Source organism: Phocoena sinus, chromosome 20 (genome assembly GCF_008692025.1).
Source record: "Phocoena sinus isolate mPhoSin1 chromosome 20, mPhoSin1.pri, whole genome shotgun sequence".
NCBI lineage: Eukaryota > Metazoa > Chordata > Mammalia > Artiodactyla > Phocoenidae > Phocoena > Phocoena sinus.
Genome location: NC_045782.1, coordinates 4,900,959 through 4,920,244, shown reverse-complemented (window position 1 = coordinate 4,920,244; position 19,286 = coordinate 4,900,959). Strand labels below are relative to the sequence as shown.

Below are 19,286 nucleotides of genomic sequence, written 5' to 3'. Positions count from 1 at the left end.
AATGCCCCTACCTCCTATGTTCACATCTTAAACCCCAGGAATCTGTACGCTACATCACATGGCAAAGAAGGGTTAAAGATGCAGGTGGAATGAAGGTTGATAATCAGCTGACCTTACAACGGCGTTTATGCAGGTGGGCCCCGTATAATCACAAGGTCCTTAAAATGAGGAGGGAGGCAGAGACGAAAGGGCGGGGCCATGTCACGTGAGAAGAACGTGACCCATCATGCTGACTTTGAACGTGAAGAAGCCAGAGACAAAAAAACATGGGCGCCCTCTAGAAGCTGGAAAGGGCAAGGAGACTATTCTCCCCTAAATCTTCCACAAGGGAAAGTAGTCCTGATAATACTGTGATGTCAGCCTAGTGAGACCCACTTAGGACTTCTGACCTCCAGAACTGCAAGATAATAAATTCTTGTCGCTTGAAGCCACTCAAGTTGTGACAATTTATTCCAGCGGGACTAGGAAAGAGATGCCTTGTGTATGAGTGTGTTTCATAATAACTGAGATACTCATGTACATCTTATCCTCCGTAAACAGGCCTCCAGCTCCAAGAGGAACAAGGATGGGATTGCTCCGCCTTTCTGACATATCAGGAATTAAGTGGTCTAGTCCAGAAGACCTCATTTATACCAACGACTGGTCAGTTCCAAAGGGTGAACTCAAGGATCCGAGAATTTGGGCAAGGCCCAAACTCAGAGCATTAGAAGCTGTCCCAGGAGCTGTGGTCATATTAGGTCTTCATCTGTCACCCACGGATCTTTGAAGGGTTTAGCACTCTCAGACATAAGCAGGCGTGCATGTAGTAGATGATACTTCGACGCTCACGTGCATAGAAGGTTGCAAATAAATTCAACCCAACACTATGTGTGTATATAGTTCCGTGTTATTTTCTGTGCTGCCAACGATTAAGCAAGCTTCTCGAGAGCATGTCTTTATTTACAGACGAGCCTATCACACTGGCACATTCTGGATGCGCAATCACTTGGTGTTGGATTCGGGACTCTCTCGTGGGAAAAGTCTTTTAGCCTTTACAAGCTGAGCCCAAGCCCGGCTCGGACATCCCTCTGCTCCGGAGACCCTCCTCCCTCCTTGAGTCCCACTCTAGTGAGCGCCCCAAAAGGGCTTCCAACTCGTGTATCTCCCCCAGGAGAGAGAGCACTGTGTCCTGGCTGCACCTGCAGACAGCCTGAGTCAGGTTTGTCCAAAAAGAGCATATCCCAGAAAAATGAAAGGCGTTTCGTTTTCTCCGTGGACGTGTATCCAGGTTTGATACGGGAACTGCGACATGTATGCTCCGTCTCTGCCTGCGCAAACGGAGAGAGAATGTGCTCACCCTGGTGCGTTGGAAGCCTCGGTTATTTGCCAGGGGTCCAGCCTGCTTGCCAAGCTCGGTGCGCCCCGGGTGCGCGGGCGCGCAAGTCCCCTCCCGGGGTGGGCCACGCCCACCGCCCGCCGCCCGCCGCCCGCCTCCCGCCTGCCAGGCTGCAGGGATGCAGGCCCCCTCCCACCCCCGCCCCGGGGTCCCCACCCTCCCACCTGGCCCGCCCACCTGCGCGCCTGACGCTACGCGGCGCCCCTCCCCTCCCCGCGGCTCTCGGCTCCCGGCTCCGCCCCCCGCGCGCGCCCTCCGCATCCCTGCCTCCCGCCCCCGCGCCGCCCGCAGCCAAGAGTTCAGACCGGCTCCCGGGACTCCTCCGGCTGCTCCGCGTCCCGGGCCCGCTTGCCACTCCTGATTGGCTGAGCTCCTGTCAGTAGTAAAAAAAAGGATCAGATAGCAAACTGGGGACCTTCATAAAGGCGTGGTGGGGATGCTCGAGGAGCGCGGGCAGCCTATGACATCAGCCGCGCACGCCTGGGATGCCGCGGCGCCCCGCCAGACCCCGAGGAGGCGCAGGGTCCCGCCAGCTGAGAGTGGCGTAGCCCCGCGCGGCGAGGCCGCCACTTTTCTGGGGACACTGGTTTCGGTCACTGGCTGCCACTGTACTCCTACCCGGGGGAGCTCGCGGAGAGTTGGATGAATTCTGGGTTGTTAACTGCGGTCAGCTGGGCTCCCGGGAGTCCGTACCTGGTGGAAGTCAGGGGCCATCTGGCCAAGGGACCAGCGGCTCGCTGAGACTCAACATGACACTCCTGGGGTCTGAGCACTCATTGCTGATTAGGAGCAAGTTCAGATCAGGTAGGGCTAAGGCACTTGGCATTCCTTCTTCAACTTTTCCTCTTCTGCACGTCTCAACTCCACACTGCTTTCCAATAAATGTTTCAAAGCCAGCACCTTGGCTACTTCAACTCTGTTCCCCAAAAGCACATTTGGCAAGTGAAGAATTGTATGTGCCTTGGGGGGCCTTTAATGTCTTCTGCTGTAAATGCTTTGAGTCATAGAGTGTGGTTTTTGTTTGTGAAAAGGCCAGTCCTTTTACTTTTGTCTCTCTGTTTGCGAGTAGAAATTCTGGAGGGGTCCATCCAACAGGAATAACCTTGAAAGTGAGCAAATAGGGGATTTCAAGTTGGAGAGCTGCACAGTATCCGTCAGAATTGCTGAGACAATGAACCTGATGCTGTTGTATTAGATACAGGAGTCACTTCAAATGGAGCTAATCCAAACAAATGTATTTCCCAAAAAAAGTCACTTGGGGGAAGTAAAAATAGCAAATTTGGAGCACACCAAGTATTTAAAATGACATCACTGTAGGAAAAAAAGAAGTCCAGTGCCACAAATATTTTTTCCCAAACCATCTGATGTTTATAAATGGAGACTTTTCCCCCAAATTTCTGTGTTAGTGGCGATAGAGGAACTTCTCAGAGGACGCTGAGTGAAGGTGAGTGGAGAGGAGACGGGCCTTTAACTGCCTCACACATAGGGTGGTAACTCGCCCCTGGAAGGTGTTGATGTGTGTGGGTCTCCACACTGAGACGGGGAGACTTCTTTGGTTCTTTGTCAATAGCTCTGTGTAGAATATCGGTTTTATGAAAGTGGTAACAAACTGCTCAGTAAACGGTACAACTTCCGCTTAGAAGATGGGTTACTTTATATAAACTGTGATGTGAACATTTCCCATAACAGGTGTTAGAAGGATGCTGGCATAGTTTGCTAAGTTTTCCATAGCCCTTCTAAGTGGGACCACGCAGCATTTCACTTGGACGGATGTTACCAAAAAATGAGAAGAGTGGATGCTGGAAAGTAGGGTCCTCTGGGACTTGCTTAGATGCTCCTGGCTTTTAGATGTCTGTGGGGTCCACTGGAGATTTTCTATGTCTCTGTACCGTCAAAGCGAGATGAAAACTTGAGAACGGAGGCAGCTACAAGACTCATTGCCCCGAAGATCCGGGGCCGGTCTGTCAGGGACTAGGTTCTGCAGTGGATTAATCCATCCTTTCCTTTCCGTGGTGAGGTGAGGCGGTTGGTCTGTTAATCCAACTAGAGACATGGCCACTGCTTTGCAATTTGGTCAAAACCGCAGGGCAACACTGCCACCTTTCTGAAGAAGAGAGGATGTGGATTTGTTTTCCAAGAAGCTACGCTCATTTCAAAGGCACCCTTGCCAGTTTCCTGCAGGGGCAGGGGAGGAGCTGGTTTGTCTCTAGATGGACTTGGTGATGTACTTGATAGTAGAATTGCGAAACAGACTTACCAGACGAATGCTTCCTTCAGCTGCAGTGCAGAGGCAAGGAAGACAGTGTTCTTAATTCCTGCTTTGGTGGGTCCACGGAGTCCTGGTGTCTCCCAGGTGGACCCTGCAGACCTAGACCCTGGGGCTTCCGAGAATTCCGATGGCAGCCTCACTTTTGTTTTTTTTTTTTTAAACTGGGACAGGCTTCTGTATCACAGGAAGGATTGCTTTGGGAAGACATGCTATGCTATCGAAGCAGACATAGGCAGGCTTAATCCTCTACCTTTGATAAACAGGGAAACGGGGTCTGGAAATGGACAAAGTGGTTTGGTCCTCTGAATGCAAGGGGTTGATATCTCCTAAAAGATAGAGAAGAAGACAAGTTGAATGTAAAACTAAGTAAATGTAGTGTTGAGGACGGGGATTATTCTTCCTGGAGATAATTACAGCCCTAGCTGCGGGAGCACAGAAGTCTGGCTGGCAGCATGCGAACAAGAGGGCCTCTTCCTAAGAGACCTCGATTTATTTTATGGCTGACAATGAATAAAGAAGGCCTCTTCTCTGCTTTGATTTCTCTCTCTCTCTTTCTCTCTTGTTTTCTTTTTTTCTTCTTCTTTTCTTTCACAAACTACTCAAAATGTGAACTCATAAAACTCTATCTCAGGGCTAATGTTTGCTTTGACAGTGGGTTCTGGTGTATTTCATTTAAAAAGTTTCAAACAAAAAATACAGGAAACGAAATCGATCATACCAAGGGGCCTGTGTGTAGGGCTGGTTTGTAAGGGAACAGGTAACTGTTTTGACTCTGAAACTGACATGTATGGTAACAGCTTGCAACTGACTTTCTATAAGCTGTATTCCAGTGACCTTGTTATTAACTGCAAAGCGGTGCTACTGGAGCAATAAACACGAAAGTTTAATGGGTGAACGTGTTTAGTGATACACACTCATCTTACTGGAGAGGCCGCAGGGTTTCACAATCGAATGTGCAGGTCTAGTGCCAAACTCTCTGGGTTTTTAGCAGGTACTTCTCCTTATCGGCTGTATAACCTCGAACCTTAGCTAAATTACATCTTTATCTGCCTCAGTTTGCTTCGTCTGAATGATGAGAATGGTTATAGGATTGTTGTGATGACTAAATGTGATACTGCAAGTAGAGCATTTAGAAAAATGCCTGGCACTTAGTAAGCCCTCAAAAAGTGTTGTTCTATTATTTAAATTCTTAGGCAGGGTGGTCCTGGGTTTGTCACTTCTTCTGAGTCTTGGTTACTTCATCTGTAAATGTCAGGGTTGGACTAGGTGAGTTCTCAGACCCTTTAGAAACATTTTATGGTTCTCTGAAAATGCAAAGATTGGAAATAAGCAAAATTGTGATTGGGCTGTGTGCCAGTGGGGCATAAATCAGAGGCAGTTTGCTTAAATGCAGTCATTAATGTTGCTTTTAAACTAACCACATTTTTATTGTTTTTCATCTTTTCACTGTTGTTATGTCAGTATCTGTAATCAGTATCACTGTCAGTAATTTTCCTCAATACCATAATCCTTGTGTCAGTAAGACACAAGGACCCATACATGTGTACACACACACACACAAACACACACACACACACACACACACCATGCACAAAGGATCAAAAGGAGAGAGAGAGGTCCATTAGTGGGTTTCCCTTCTAAAGAACCATTGTGTTTCTTTTGCTTTTTTCTCTTTTTCTCTTCTTCCCAAACAGCTCATACAAAGGCAGACTCTGCTTCCTGCCATGACCTTACCTCCATCCCCGGAAAGTTTAGGGCTGTCAGATTTCGCAAATAAAAATACAGGATTCCTAATTAAATTTGAATTTCAGATAAACAATGATTAATTTTTTAGCCTATATTGGGAGCATACTTTCACCTGAACTAGGCACTTTGCATTTTCTGTGGCAACTAGGCTATAAAACTATATATATTTACCTTATTTAATTGACCTTTTCAGATCTCATTTTTGTCATCTACAAAACAGAGGATTTGACTGGTTCATCTCTGCAGTTGCTTCCAGCCCTAAGATTTGATATTTTCCCAAATGAACGTCCCTGAGTACTTCTGTAAACTTTTGAAGACTATAAACTTCATAAAAGTGTTACTATGACATTTTTTAACTGTCATATCCTCAGGGAACGGGACATAGATGCGCAATAAATTTTTCTCGCGTGGATTAATGAATAATTCACACCTGCCATCTTTATAATTAACCCATTCTTATTCTAAGATTATTCTAAGATACGATTATTCTAAGACAATCGTTTCAATTGCTTCACGTGTTCAGTCTTCTTTTCTAAATTTCCTTGACAACTTTTGGGTGTGACGTTTACTGGAGCACAAATATCTATTCCCAAATTCCATTTTGCTATTGAAATGACCAGTAGAATATTGGTATATATTCTAATATTAAAACAAAGGTGAATTTTGAAGTAAAATTATTTCAGTGATATAAAAATTTACTACTTGTTTACTTAATGTGCTATCAAAATATCTCTCATTTGCCCATGGTTACAACATTTTCCTGTAACCACAAAGGCAGAGCCTACTATATGCCGGGTGCTATGACAGATACCGGGAATTCAAAAATGAGTGAGGTTTTACCCCTGCACTCAGAGCTAACTCTAAACTAATAAACATAAAATATACAGGATAATCCCCCTATTTTAAAAGGTCAATTGATTAGCAGCCTTAATTCCCCTGTGCCACGCGTTTTAGTCAGCATGGGCTACTGTAACAAAATACCATAGACTGGGTAGCAAAACAACAGAAATCTATTTTCTCACAGTTCTGGGGGCCGGAAGTCCAAGTTCAGGGTGCCATCATGGAAAGGTTCTGGTGAGAGCTATCTTCTTGGCTTGCCGACGGCCATCTTCTCGCTGTGTCCTCACATGGCACAGAGAAAGAGAGACAGACAGACAGCGAGCTCTCTGATCTCTTCTCACAAGGATACTAATCTCATCATGAAGGCCCCACCATCAGGACCTCATTTAAACCTAATCATTTCCAAAGGCCCCGCATCTCCAAATACTATGACATACGGGAGTTAGAGCTTCTGAATCTGGTGTGTGGAGGACACATTTTAGTCCATAGGACCATGTAAGGTAACATATTCATTGGTTCCAGGGATTAGGATGTAGACATCTTCGAGGAGGGGACATTATTCTACCTGTGACAGCAGCTTCCAATAAGGCATTCCTAACTGTAACCCCTCCCATGCCTCTCTCCTGCAGACTTCGTTCTGTAGCACTTTTCCTTTAATATAGATTATTCAGCCATAATACCGGTGTTTTCCCCAGGGAGGTCCACAGAAGACTAACTCCACAGCATGTTCAAGTTGTTCAGCAGGAAATTTTAAAAAGAGGGAAGCAAAGTATAGTGAAAAATTAAATTGGATTTTTAATTGCAGGATTTCTGAAGCCTTTACTATTTCTCATGTCTATTATGAGCTTCTGAAAGGCAGGGATTCCGAGACATGCTTCACCTTTATTCACACAGCATCTCAGAGGGCAAGTTTAGCTGGACAAACACATCGTGGAGAATTCTTTCTGGACAGAAAAACTCACAGTTTCCGACAGTGATTTCTCTCATGGGGTTAATCTCTGTGTCTAGGAAGCTGGCAAGCCCTCCGCACCCAGCCAGGTGCGCATTCTGTTGCTTTTCCTTCCTGGCTGCTTCCTCCCGTGCTGGGTGCCCCTTTCACTGCTCAAACCTCCGTTATTTATTGGCACCAAGGCCCCACCCCGGGAATATCCATCAGAGGATTATAACCCATGTCCCCAAGGAGCTCACAGGCAACCTGAAAGATGCTGAAAAAATGCTATACGAGAGTTACGTGTTCATTCATTCATTCAACAAACATGCAGGAATATTTCTTCCATGTTTCCCTTGTAATGGAGACTGTGTTAGGAGCTGGGGGTTCGATTGGGAAGCAGAAAAGACCCGTCCCATGTCCTCACGTGGAATGTTAGAGCTGACCCTCTAATACCCTGTGCGTGGTTCCTGCAAGCCTTCTAGAAGTCCACATGAGAACACAGTTACCGGGGTTTTAAAAGATGAGTGTGTTTTAAGTGCTAAATGGGACTTTTAAATCTTTTTTTAAAGCTAGTGGAACATTCAGGGGCCAGCCCATCTACTTCAGACCATTGCCTTCACCTCATATACCAGGTGGCCTCCCCCAGCATCTTAATTACTGTAGCAAGAGCCCCAAACTGCCCCCCTGCACCTAACCTGCCTTATTATTACCCATTGCTCCTATCACTATGGAGGACACTAAACATTTTACTTGATCGTTCACGAGGGCAGGAATTTTTGTCTGTTCCTTCGTTTTCACTGCTTTATTCCCCCGGCACCTCGCACAGTGATTGGCATAGATAAGGCACCATTAACAATGCCTTGAATAGATACATTTTATTTTCCCCACAGACTATTCAGAAACAAAAGTAACCAGTCTATGCTTTTATATAGATTTTAGGCATATTGAAGGAGTGGTGCTTAAGACTAGAACAAAAAAAGAATGAGTGAATATAAGTACAAAATTCAGAAAAGTAGTTACCTCTGCAGTAGGAGAGGCAAGGGGAAGAGCTAGGCATGGAGCCTGAGTAGGAGAAAGGTTATTGGTGGTGGTCTTAGGTTGAGCGGTGGTGACATGCACGTTGATTATTCAGCAAATTAATTAAATAATGTTCATTCATGGGCTGATGATGACAGTGTGACTTGGACCAGGGATGATGATGAATCCAATTATATGTATCTGGGGTCTTTGAAAAAAATTGAAAACATGGGTTTTTTAAGACCATAAAGAGTGGCATTCATCTTTTATCTGCTACAGTATATGACAGACACAGTAAGAGTTTGTCAGATAGGACTGAACCAAATTGAATGGATTCTGATCTAATTGGGTTGAATTGGAGAACAACACAAGTGCCTGGCAGAAGCAGAAGTGCTTAACCCAGCACTTTGAGGATTTTACATACCTCAAAGAAGCCAGACCTGAATAGGAGATGTTGGAACATGAAGTGGTCTTTCATATTTATTTCCATCTTACTGGCATGAACTCACTGGTCCTCTAGCAGATGGTGACGAGTTTTTTTTTTTTAATTAAATTTATTTTATTTTTTATTTTATTTTTGGCTGTGTTGGGTCTTCGTTGCTGCGTGCGGGCTTTCTCTAGTTGTGGTGAGCAGGGGCTACTCTTCTTTGTGGCGTGCAGGCTTCTCGTTGCAGTGGCTTCTCTTATTGGGAGCACGGGCTCTAGGCGCACAGGCTCAGTAGTTGCGGCTCGCAGGCTCTAGAGCACAGGCTCAGTAGTTGTGGCGCACGGGCTTAGTTGCTCCACGGTATGTGGGATTTTCCCGAACCAGGGCCCGAACCCGTGTCCCCTGCATTGGCAGGCAGATTCGTAACCACTGCGCCACCAGGGAAGGCCATGAAGAGCTATCTTGAATCTCTGCCCAGATCAGAAAAGTGAAGCTGGCAGGTGTGTTGCCCAGGTATCAGTCTTTCCAGTCTCATGCCCGCTCTCCTGTGGGCAGACCTGTAGGGGGAGCCCATCACGCCCACTCTCTGACTCCAAGATCTTGGGAAAGTCATTGCAGCTCGCTGGGCATCTTGTTTCATTGTGGTAAAACGATCGCTGCAATTTGTGAGGGAAAGAGTTTTGTAGAATTATCAAGGCTTTCTTCTGCAGAAAGACGTCTCCATTCCCCACATGGGAAGGGATTACTTGACCTGGTGGCAAGAATCGCACGAGAGAGAAGCATGGAGTAGTGGTTTTGATAGACGTAAATAGGATTTTAAAAAATAACCAAAGCCACCCATTAGCCAAATGATAGTTTTTTTCAGCCTTATGATTTTAGTATTTAGTTTTTTCTACTTTATTAAGCAGACAGTGTTTAAGTCAGTAATGTGCACTAATTTCTATTCTGATATCATCTAGAACAGCTGGTGAGTCAAGCTTTACCTAACTACATCTGCATTATCATCCTTAGAGGAAAATACAAGGGTCTCCACATTTTTTATAATGTCATTTATTCCCAGAAAGTCGGAATAAATAAGGCTGATTCCTGACTTTCATTTTTTACAGAGCACAGCAAAGTGCCCTCAGAAACCGCTGAAGGAAGAATAATTTCATTCTTTTCTCCTGTTGGTTGAAGGAAGATAAATTCTCCTGTTTCTCTACAGATACCACTAGAGTAGTTCTCTCACATTTCAGTTACACCAGTTGACGTTTGCTGTTTTCAGCCACCTTAGATCATTAGAGAAAGCAGTAGAATTCTAGCAGTAGAAGCAGGGGATTAAGCCACTGTAATATTGTAAAATATATTTATTGGGTTCCCCCGTGGAGGACCTTAACCATCACTTGGTACGCGCAGCAGTGATCAGCGAATACACAGACTCTCAAATTCTTAGCATGTCTTGCCTAACATCTCAATTTGAACTGCCACTCAAACAAGTTATCCATCCTTCAATCTGCATCTCTTTCGCCTTGGACTCTTAAGTAGTGCAAAGTCATCAGTTCTTTCTCATAAAATATAGTCCAGTAACCCCCAGGAATATCCCTGTTTCACAGATAATGACTGGAAAATACCCCATAAGCTGTTTTGACGTTCCTCCTTCCGGGAAACACTCTCCTTTCAGGAAGTCATTCGACTCTCTTGTCCTCATGACTGATTGGGCTGGTTTCTTGGTCTGAGGGGAAGTTCCACACGAGATTTTCCGATACTCAGGCTCCAGACAGGGGCCGTGGGGCTTCAAAACAGGCTAAGTCCAAGAAAATGCTATTCAACATTCATTGAACAATCATTTCCTCAATACTTCAAATGTCTTCACTGTTTTGTGTTCCCTTCCTGCCCTTGTGCAGGCGCGTAAAGAACTTTACAAAGCTGTGGTCAGAGCGTACGTCTAAGTTAAGCTCAGCCTTTTTAGCAGTCAGCATGATATCATAAGCAGTTGTCCAGGCTGCTGCATGGTAGCATAATTCTTGTTTTAAAGACTGTATCCTATTCCACCAAGTGAGTACATAATAATTCCACTTGTAGTGGAATGTTAAGCCAGTTATACTTCTTTATGTTATAAACAACACTACTATGGAAATCTTCACGCACATAGACTCTTTCTTCCTCTGGATCGTTTTACAGGATACTCATCCTTTAGAGGAAATAATCCAAGTGTGGAAATCACGGATAGGAATCTTTATGATCCGCTCTGGTAGCTTGTATTTCTGGAGCACTTAACAATGCACCAAGCTTAACCGTAGTCCCTTTTCCACGTGGCAGTGAATATTTGACCCTGTGATAGAACTAACTCAGAGTCATCTTGGATACTTATCCAATGCGGACTGGTGTTCAGTGAGCTTTTCACACCTTTTCAGTCAAGAATGAAAAGGAAAAGGAGCCACAAGTACCTGATACCTTTGGAAACCTTTGGCTGCCTCTGTGTGATCTGCTATTTGGGGACCAAATGTGACCGTATTTCCAAATATGATTGATGCTTCATCAAAGGAGAAGAGAACAGGACCAAGAGTTACTGGGAACCTGTTATCTGTGACATTTTCAGTATCTCATTTAATCCTTACAAAAAATGCTATGAGACAGGTATGCTTATTCCGTTTCATAGATGAGGAAACTGAGGCTCAAGATGTCAAACAGCTTAGTCGGAGTAACGTAACTGGTAAACGGCAGAGACGAGGTCTGATCCCATCTGTGCCATGATGACCATCTCTATCACAAGCTAAACCTCGCTTCTCCCACCCTCCCCCTCCACCGCCCATCCCACACGCACACACTTGGCCCAGTGGATTTAATTCTACATTCCAGTGGAGTTCTGGACTACAACTTCAGGTTTATACCCAACTGCCATTATTGTCCGTGATTTTCTAAATAGCGATTTACTAAGCTACTTGTTTCTAATACTAATTAACCTGTAAATTATACATGCCATCTCTCCCAAATCCCAGGACTTTTAATGAAACTTGAGTATTTTAATCTCAGTTTATCTGATGAAAAAATTTCAAGATATTTTTGAAAACCACCAACAACAAGAACAGACTTGCCCTAAGACACTGAACATGTAAGGAATATCAAATAACAGAGAATCAAGTGATGGTTGCCAGGGGCTGGGAGGTGGAGGAAATAGGGAGAGGTTGGTAATAAAAGGGCACAAACTTTCAGTTATACAATAAATAAGTGACATGACATAAAATATTAGAAGACAGTTTTAAATTTAGCACCCTCCCCAAACACACACAGAAATGTCAGTAGATTCTAAATATCATGCTCACTTCTTGATCAAAAGGCAGTGGGAAAAAAAAAACGTTTTTGTATTTCTAAATTTTTTATACAATTTTTAAAAGTTACTTTCCATTTACAGTTACTACAAAATATTGGCTGTATTCCCCATGTTGTGCAGTATATCCTTGAGCCTATTTTATACCCAGTAGTTTGTACCTCCACTCCTCCACCCCTTTATTGCCCGTCCCCCCTCCCACTGGTAACCACGAGTTTGTTCTGCGAGTCTGCTTCTTTTTTGTTACATTCACTAGTTTGTTGTATTTTTTAGATTACACCTATCAGTGGTATCCTACAGTATTTGTCTTTTTCTGACCGACTTACTTCATTTAGCACAATTCCCTCCAAGTCCATCTATGTTGCTGCAAATGGCAAAAGCTCATTCTTTTTTATGGCTGAGTAATATTCCATTGTATAAATAGACCACATCTTCTTTATCTATTCATCTTCATCCATCTGTTGATGGACACTCAGTTGCTTCTGTATCTTGGCAATTGTAAATAATGCTGCTGTGAACATTGGGGTGCATGTATCTTTTCAAATTTGTGGTTTTGCTTTTTTCAGACATATGCCCGGGAGAGAAACCGTTGGGTCATATGGTAGTTCTATCTTTAGTTTTTTGAGGAACCCCCATACTGTTTTCCACAGTGGCTGCACCGACTTACATTCCCATCAACCGTGTACAAGTGTTCCCTTTAAAAAAAAAAATACTTTGATAGCTGAAATATTTTAGGCTCAGCAAGTTAGGGATCAAAACACACCACAGATATACCAAAAGCATTCAAGCATACAACAAAGTCTAGAAGGATCCGTTCTCAGTGATTATCTCTGGGTGGTGAGAAAATGAGTAATTTTTAATTTTTCTTATCTTCTTTCTTATATTCCTGTGTCCCTTATCTTGATGATCTATTCAGTGTCTCCTGTATCTTCTATAGTAAGCAGGAATAACTTTGGTAATACGTGAATTAGCAGTGGACATTGCTTGAGTATTCAGTTTTAAGCCATGTAGTCACAGGAGATGAAAGATTCCTTAACTGAGGAGCCGCTGAAACAGGTTGGCTGAACACCTAGGAGGTTTAAGTTGTTACAGACTCCCACCAATCCGAGAGCACGTCCACGTTCATAGACTACAACCGAGAAAACTTGGTCCGTAGCTGAGACTGAACATCGGCACCCCCTCCGATTAATCTGTGTTGGAAAATTCTAATGTGTATATCGTGATACAAGCCCTACAGTCTCACTGACCTGGGGTCAGATCCTGGCTCCACCTTTCCTGGTCGTATGAACTTGAGCATATCCTTCAAGCTCTCCACTCTTCCGTCTGTGAAGGTGGGAACAAAATTGCCTGCCCTGTGGAAATTTTGTGAGGCTTTAGTGAAATGACAAAAAAGGTATCGGACCTAGTGCAGGGATGTCCTTGTGTACTCCGTCAATGGTAACGGTTTCATCCACGGATTAATATTCGTGATGATATCATTATTTATATCAATATGCTATAGGAGGTTAATCTGCAATATCTAAAATTACTTCAATATTATTATAAAATATCATATTGTTTCTAAATTTACAACCATCTTGTGGTTATCTCGTGAGACTTGCTGCTACTTCTTCTCGTTTCTTTTTACCACAGGTGGTGTTTGAGAATGTTGCATATACTCATTATCATTATAGGATTTACACTGTGTTCTATAAAGTGATTTATGTACGTACTATCACTTATTCCTTCCCTTTCAAAGAAAATTTTGAGAAAGGCATTATTATCATTTTCATCCTCCAGACAGGGGTAGTTGTCCAGCTCAGGTCCTTATGTGTTTCCGACAAGAGCCCCAGGCCTTGTCTGGGACCTTGCAAGGTTACCAGTTGGCTGTAAGGGTTAGCGTGGCTCATGGCTGTTCTTCGGGCTCCACTGAGAGCCCAAATCCTACACCCTTGTAATCGAAAATATTGTTCTGTCTAAAACTGAAACCAAGGCGAAGAGCTCTCTCCAGAGGGAACAGTGTTTGAGGATCAGACAGCACCCTGCTAAATTATAATACCTTTTATTTTTATGGTGCATTAAACTCGCAAGTTGATACGCTTATATTTTCATAACAACTCTGTGCGATTACAAAACTGGTCGTGCGGATGAGGAGACTGAGAGTCTGGGACATTACGAAATCTGCCCAAAGGGCTTCCCTGGTGGTGCAGTGGTTGAGAGTCCGCCTGCCGATGCAGGGGACGCGGGTTCGTGCCCCGGTCCGGGAAGATCCCACATGCCGCGGAGCGGCTGGGCCCGTGAGCCATGGCCGCTGAGCCTGCGCGTCCGGAGCCTGTGCTCCGCAGCGGGAGAGGCCACAACAGTGAGAGGCCCGCGTACCGCTAAAAAAAAAAAAAGAGAAATCTGCGCAAGGTTACTTATTAGATTTAGAATCAGAGTTCTGGGCTCCCAGAACCAAGTTCTCAGTGTGATCCTCTGAGGAACATGCAGCCTGGGAAGACATCGATGGTGCAAAGATGGGCCGATGCCTGGCTTTTTCAAGGCCAGTGGCTCTCAGCAAAATAAATGGTTCTTCTGCTTAGAGCGTTCTTCGCACATAGTAGCCATCTGCACTGGCTTCAAGGTTCAAAGGGCTAGATTAGAGAGAGAGGTGAAATTCAGCAAGTTGGATACAGTATTAGCTGGGAGAGGAGAACAGAATAGGCATAGAAATGGCAAAGCAGCCTTTGGCTTTAGTAGAATACCAGTCTCTGTAGAAGGTTCTGGTCTTAGCACATAGACTAGAACCCAGCGCTATGGAATGTCCCAGAGACAGAAAATGTTCTTAAATGTTATGTTTGGTTGTTTCAAAACCTTGTAAAAACGGTAGAGCCAAGATTATTTTCTAACGCTTAAAAAAATTTTAATATACCTACATTTACTATTTTCTCAAACTTTAAAGGTACAGTATATGTGTACATATATATATATACTCACACTATTATATGTTATATATATTTATATCAGTCACTATTATATATATCATGATTATGTAATGGTGTGAGTATATAATATACACATATGTCTATTGTATATTATGTATATACTATACACTTCATATGACGAGTCAAAGATCTATATTCTTTGTAGTGTTATACATGCTACAGAAAAACTGAAGGAAAAACTCAAAATGCTCAACAAAGGGAGAATGTTTGAAGACACGGAAATGTAATATAACGTGCGTGTTATAGATGGTACTTTCAAAGAATAGCTAATGAAATGGAAATATGTTTTATAACCAGAAGAGGCAATATGTGCTTTCAATGCTAGCACAGCATACCACAGGCTTCACTGAGGATCTCGAAAGAACTTCAGTCTCTATTCCAGGACTACAGCGACGTGGAATGAAAAATTTCCCCTTAATTTGGAGAGAATTCCTTTTCCTCGCCCTCGTAAAGCACACCCTTGGTTCCAAGTTCTAATACCAGTTCTCATCCAGGATTTCCCTGGACGCCTACGTTCACCTCTTGAATGTTTGTGTAGTCATTTATCCCAGCTCACGGAGTCTTAGTTTGATCACGGCAGTGACCCTGTGAAATGGGTCTAATGATACCTTCCTTAGAGGGATGGGAAAATGAGGTTCAGAAAGGGTTCGTGACCCACTGAAATTCACACGCAGAAACATGGCAGAGCAGGGCTGAACCTGGATCTCGTGACCCCTCCCAATGAATGGTGGACCCTGGGAGATGAAAATCAGAGTCACTTTCCTCCAGGACCACCCCCCACCCCAGCACCAGCTTTCAAGGAAAGCAGGTCAAACAGCAGGTTCTGGTCCCCCAGGCCCCTCCTGCCCCCCCCACCCCACCCCGGGGTGGCACGCTGTCCACCTAATTCACTCGTGGCTCTAGGCCATGGAACACATAAACAAGTGGGGAAAGCCTCCGGAGGAATCTTGATGCCCACATGGAACCATTTGTCTTCTGAAATGATTGTTTGAAATTGTTTATGTCAGTTGCCGAGTTTCTGTTGCACGCTTCAGGGACCTATTTGTGATGGAGGAAAAAGTTTCCCTGCAGCCGAGCGGTCAGGGCTCAGCGGGCAGTTCTGGTGACAGCGTGGCCTGACGCCAGCTGGTCCTCCCCACGTGGGGATGGCTCTGGGGGTTTGCACCGCAGTCCCAGTAGAGCACCCCAAGAATGACTGGGTGCTCACTGTTTGCTGGGTACTGCTTTTAGTGCCTCACATGTACGAACTGAATCCACACAACAGTCCTGTGGGGTGGTACCTTGGGTCCCCCGCCGTCCCCCCACATTCACAGATGGAGAAATTGGAGAACCCAGCCCCAAAGGGCATTTCATAGGACTCCACGACTAGTAAATGGAAAAGCTAGGACTTGAACATATGCACCCCTGGCTTCAGAGCCTACGTCTGCAACTCCTACTCTGTACTGCTTCTCACAGGCATCTAGGCTGGCCGGAGCTGGCTTCCTCATCCTGTCCTCCCCGAGAGCAGGCAAATTGCACCTTCTGTCCCCTTAGTGACATCGTCAGCCCCACAGCACATCCACGCGAGGCCTGCGTTCCTCCTGCCTGTAGTGTCTTGAGATGTTGTAACATAAAAGCCCTCGGCTCACAAACCTGGCAGCCGGCTGCGTGAGAGAGAATTCCTTTTGAGGCATGAATTAGTCTTCAAGTGTTTTGACAAACTGAGAGGGTGGTGCTTACGGAAAGGATCGCTTCGCAGTGTTTGTGTGAACAGACATCCTTCTCGAACTTGAGACTGTGTGTGAGGCTTGATCGTTGAAATAACTGCGTGGTCATTCTGAGCTGGTGCTCTTTGGATGTGAATATTCCCCTGGTTTTTACCCAACACGTGCCCAGTGCTGGAAGCTGGCCTGAATTCGTGTGTCCCAATCTCCTCGAAGGAAGCAGAGTCGGGACATCTCGTGAGATCAAGAAAGAACAGTGGTGCCTGGTCCCAGCCTCTTCCCTGCGTGTCTGCTCATCTGTGAAGACGACTAACGCCAGTCCGGCAGCCCGGGCTCCCCTTCTCCATCAGACCACAAGGGGCGCATCAGTCACCTGATCGTCATTTTCTCTGCCTCTTCTCTCGATGCCCCCAGCAATGGACGGGTACCCAGTCAGCTTCTGTCCTTCTTGTTCACTGTGACCACTTGGCTGCACACAGGGCAACGCTTGGTCAAGGGAACAGTTATTCTTGGTACCTGGACTCTGAAGGCAAGGAGCAGGGTGTGCTCAGATGTCAGCAGGACACACAGAAATAATCCCTGGCTTTCAGCCTTGTTTGGGGAACACGGCCAGGCTTGGGGCAGGAACAGTGTAGACAACCTGGCCTAAAAGGTCACATTCTCTCAGTTCTCATCCCCCCGTCTCCTCTGTACTAGGCGGGTTGATGCCCGTGTACCATCAGACCCACGAGTGACACAGCCTGCTCCTGGGAAGGGGGTCTGTCCCAGAGTCGGAAAATGCCGGGGAAAGGAAAGAATTCTGTGAGCGGGCCACCTGTTGGGCAAGGAGAGAGCAGTTATTTCTACAGTCTGTGTCCGACAACATCAGCTTCCAGCTCTGAGCATCCCTGAAACCTCCAGTGGTGGTCCTGCTTGATACTTACCAGGAGATCCTCCATTGCCCTGTGCCTGACGGTGTCCTTGAAGGCAATGATGTCGAAGTCGGGGGTCGTACGTGAAGGTTGATCTAAACGCAGGGTGGAGCTCAACAAAAAGAAGTTCAAGGCCAAAATTTTGGACAGATACGACTGCCCCTTCTGAGGGGAGAGCTTTCAGCCAACTATTGCTCTGTCGTGTCCAGGGCTTGTGGTCTTTACCTGGCATCGGCTAGAGAGGGCGCCACATTAACAACCATCCAGGATGCGTCCCACGACATGCTTAACTTGGCCTCCTGGGTCTGCCAGCATTGTGCTCTGGGGTGTATGTTTTGCCACCTCTGCAGACCCTAGGTCTGCACCCCTAGGAGTTTTGACTGGTGGACCAGGATTTTAAAATAGATCTCAAAGCTTTGCTTGCTTGCGCTGGTAGCTTTCCACCACCACCGGCAGCCCCCGTTCAATACTAATCAGTAGGGAGCTTCTTGGTTTGCAACCAGTAGAGAATTAAATCTTGAACAAGCTTAAACAAAGAGCGAGCACTTACTATAAGCATCCCGGGCTGTCTCATGGAACTCGGCAACAGGAATGTGGTTGGTACTTGGAGGAGAATGAGCTGGAATTGGGGATTGGAATACCTTCAGGCCACTCTCCCTGGCTCTCCCCATCCCTGTTGGCCAGCTTCACCATTTTCCCAATTCACGTGGTTGAAAACGGCCACTCCCGACAGCTCCCAAGTAGACAGCTCTCGCCCAGTCCAATTTCCAAAATTCCTGGGGAAAAGCCCAATCTGGCTGGGGGGATGCCCATCCTTGGGGGGAAACTGAGATCAGGAAGAGAGGCCATCCTGTGGGAAAATCTTAGCTACACAAAACCCACCTCCAGGGGCTTCCCTGGTGGCGCAGTGGTTGAGAGTCCGCCTGCCGATGCAGGGGACGCGCGGGTTCGTGGCCCGGTCCAGGAAGATCCCACATGCCGCGGAGCAGCTGGACCCGTGAGCCATGGCCGCTGAGCCTGCGCGTCCGGAGCCTGTGCTCCGCAACGGGAGAGGCCGCAACAGTGAGAGGCCCGCGTAAATAAAAAAAAAAAAAAAAACACCTCCATAGCAGATCAGAAAGGCATTTCCTTGTAAGTTCAGTGGAAAACCGTTCAGAAGATAATGAAAGGCAGGTATGACTTGCTTCTTATTTCCTCTTTCATTCCTCACTCTGCCAGGGACTTTATGGTCAGTATCTCCCCCTTTCTCATCGGGGGAGCCAAGTCTTTCGGAAATGGAAACTACCCATGCGTGTGCACGGACGCACACACACAAAATGGGCTGTAGTTGAGTAGAACTGAAAGGAAGCAGATTAAGTGCCATGGGCTTAACAACTCCATTTATTTATTTGCCTAAGTTTCCTGGGAGAAAAGACCAGAAAAGCCTCTCTAATTCCCAAACGACGTGAAGCTTCCCTTTCATAATGTACCCACAGTTGTAATTATTTGTTTAATGTCTTTTGCCTCCTAGGCTGTAAAATTTTCATAGGCAGGGTCCGTGACCGCTTTATTTGCAGCTGGATCTTTAAATGTCTAAAACGGTATCTAGATATTTAGTAAGAGATCAATAACTATTGAAAGACTGAAATGAAGGATGAGTGATGTTAACGCACTCACCTTACTGCCAAGTTCCCAGATGAAAGCATGGCCTCAAAGCTCCTGATAGCCCTACCAATAATTATAGTAACAATGCTTTAGTTTTTTTGTTTGTTTGTTTGCGGTACGCGGGCCTCTCACTGTTGCAGCCTCTCCTGTTGC

General features: G+C 45.5%; 1 protein-coding gene across 2 annotated transcripts in view; it reads left to right on the top strand.

Moving 5' to 3' along the window:
* Positions 1-1,776: 1,776 nt before the first annotated feature.
* MYOCD (myocardin) overlaps positions 1,777-19,286 on the top strand; it is a 90,243-nt gene continuing 72,733 nt past the window's right edge. Inside the window, exon 1 of one of the 2 annotated variants that reach the window (XM_032617846.1) lies at positions 1,777-2,179. In XM_032617846.1, the coding sequence (XP_032473737.1) occupies positions 2,125-2,179 (55 nt within the window). In that variant the 5' untranslated portion in view covers positions 1,777-2,124. The remainder of the gene's footprint in view (positions 2,180-19,286) is intronic. The other variant, XM_032617848.1, reaches the window with a different exon arrangement.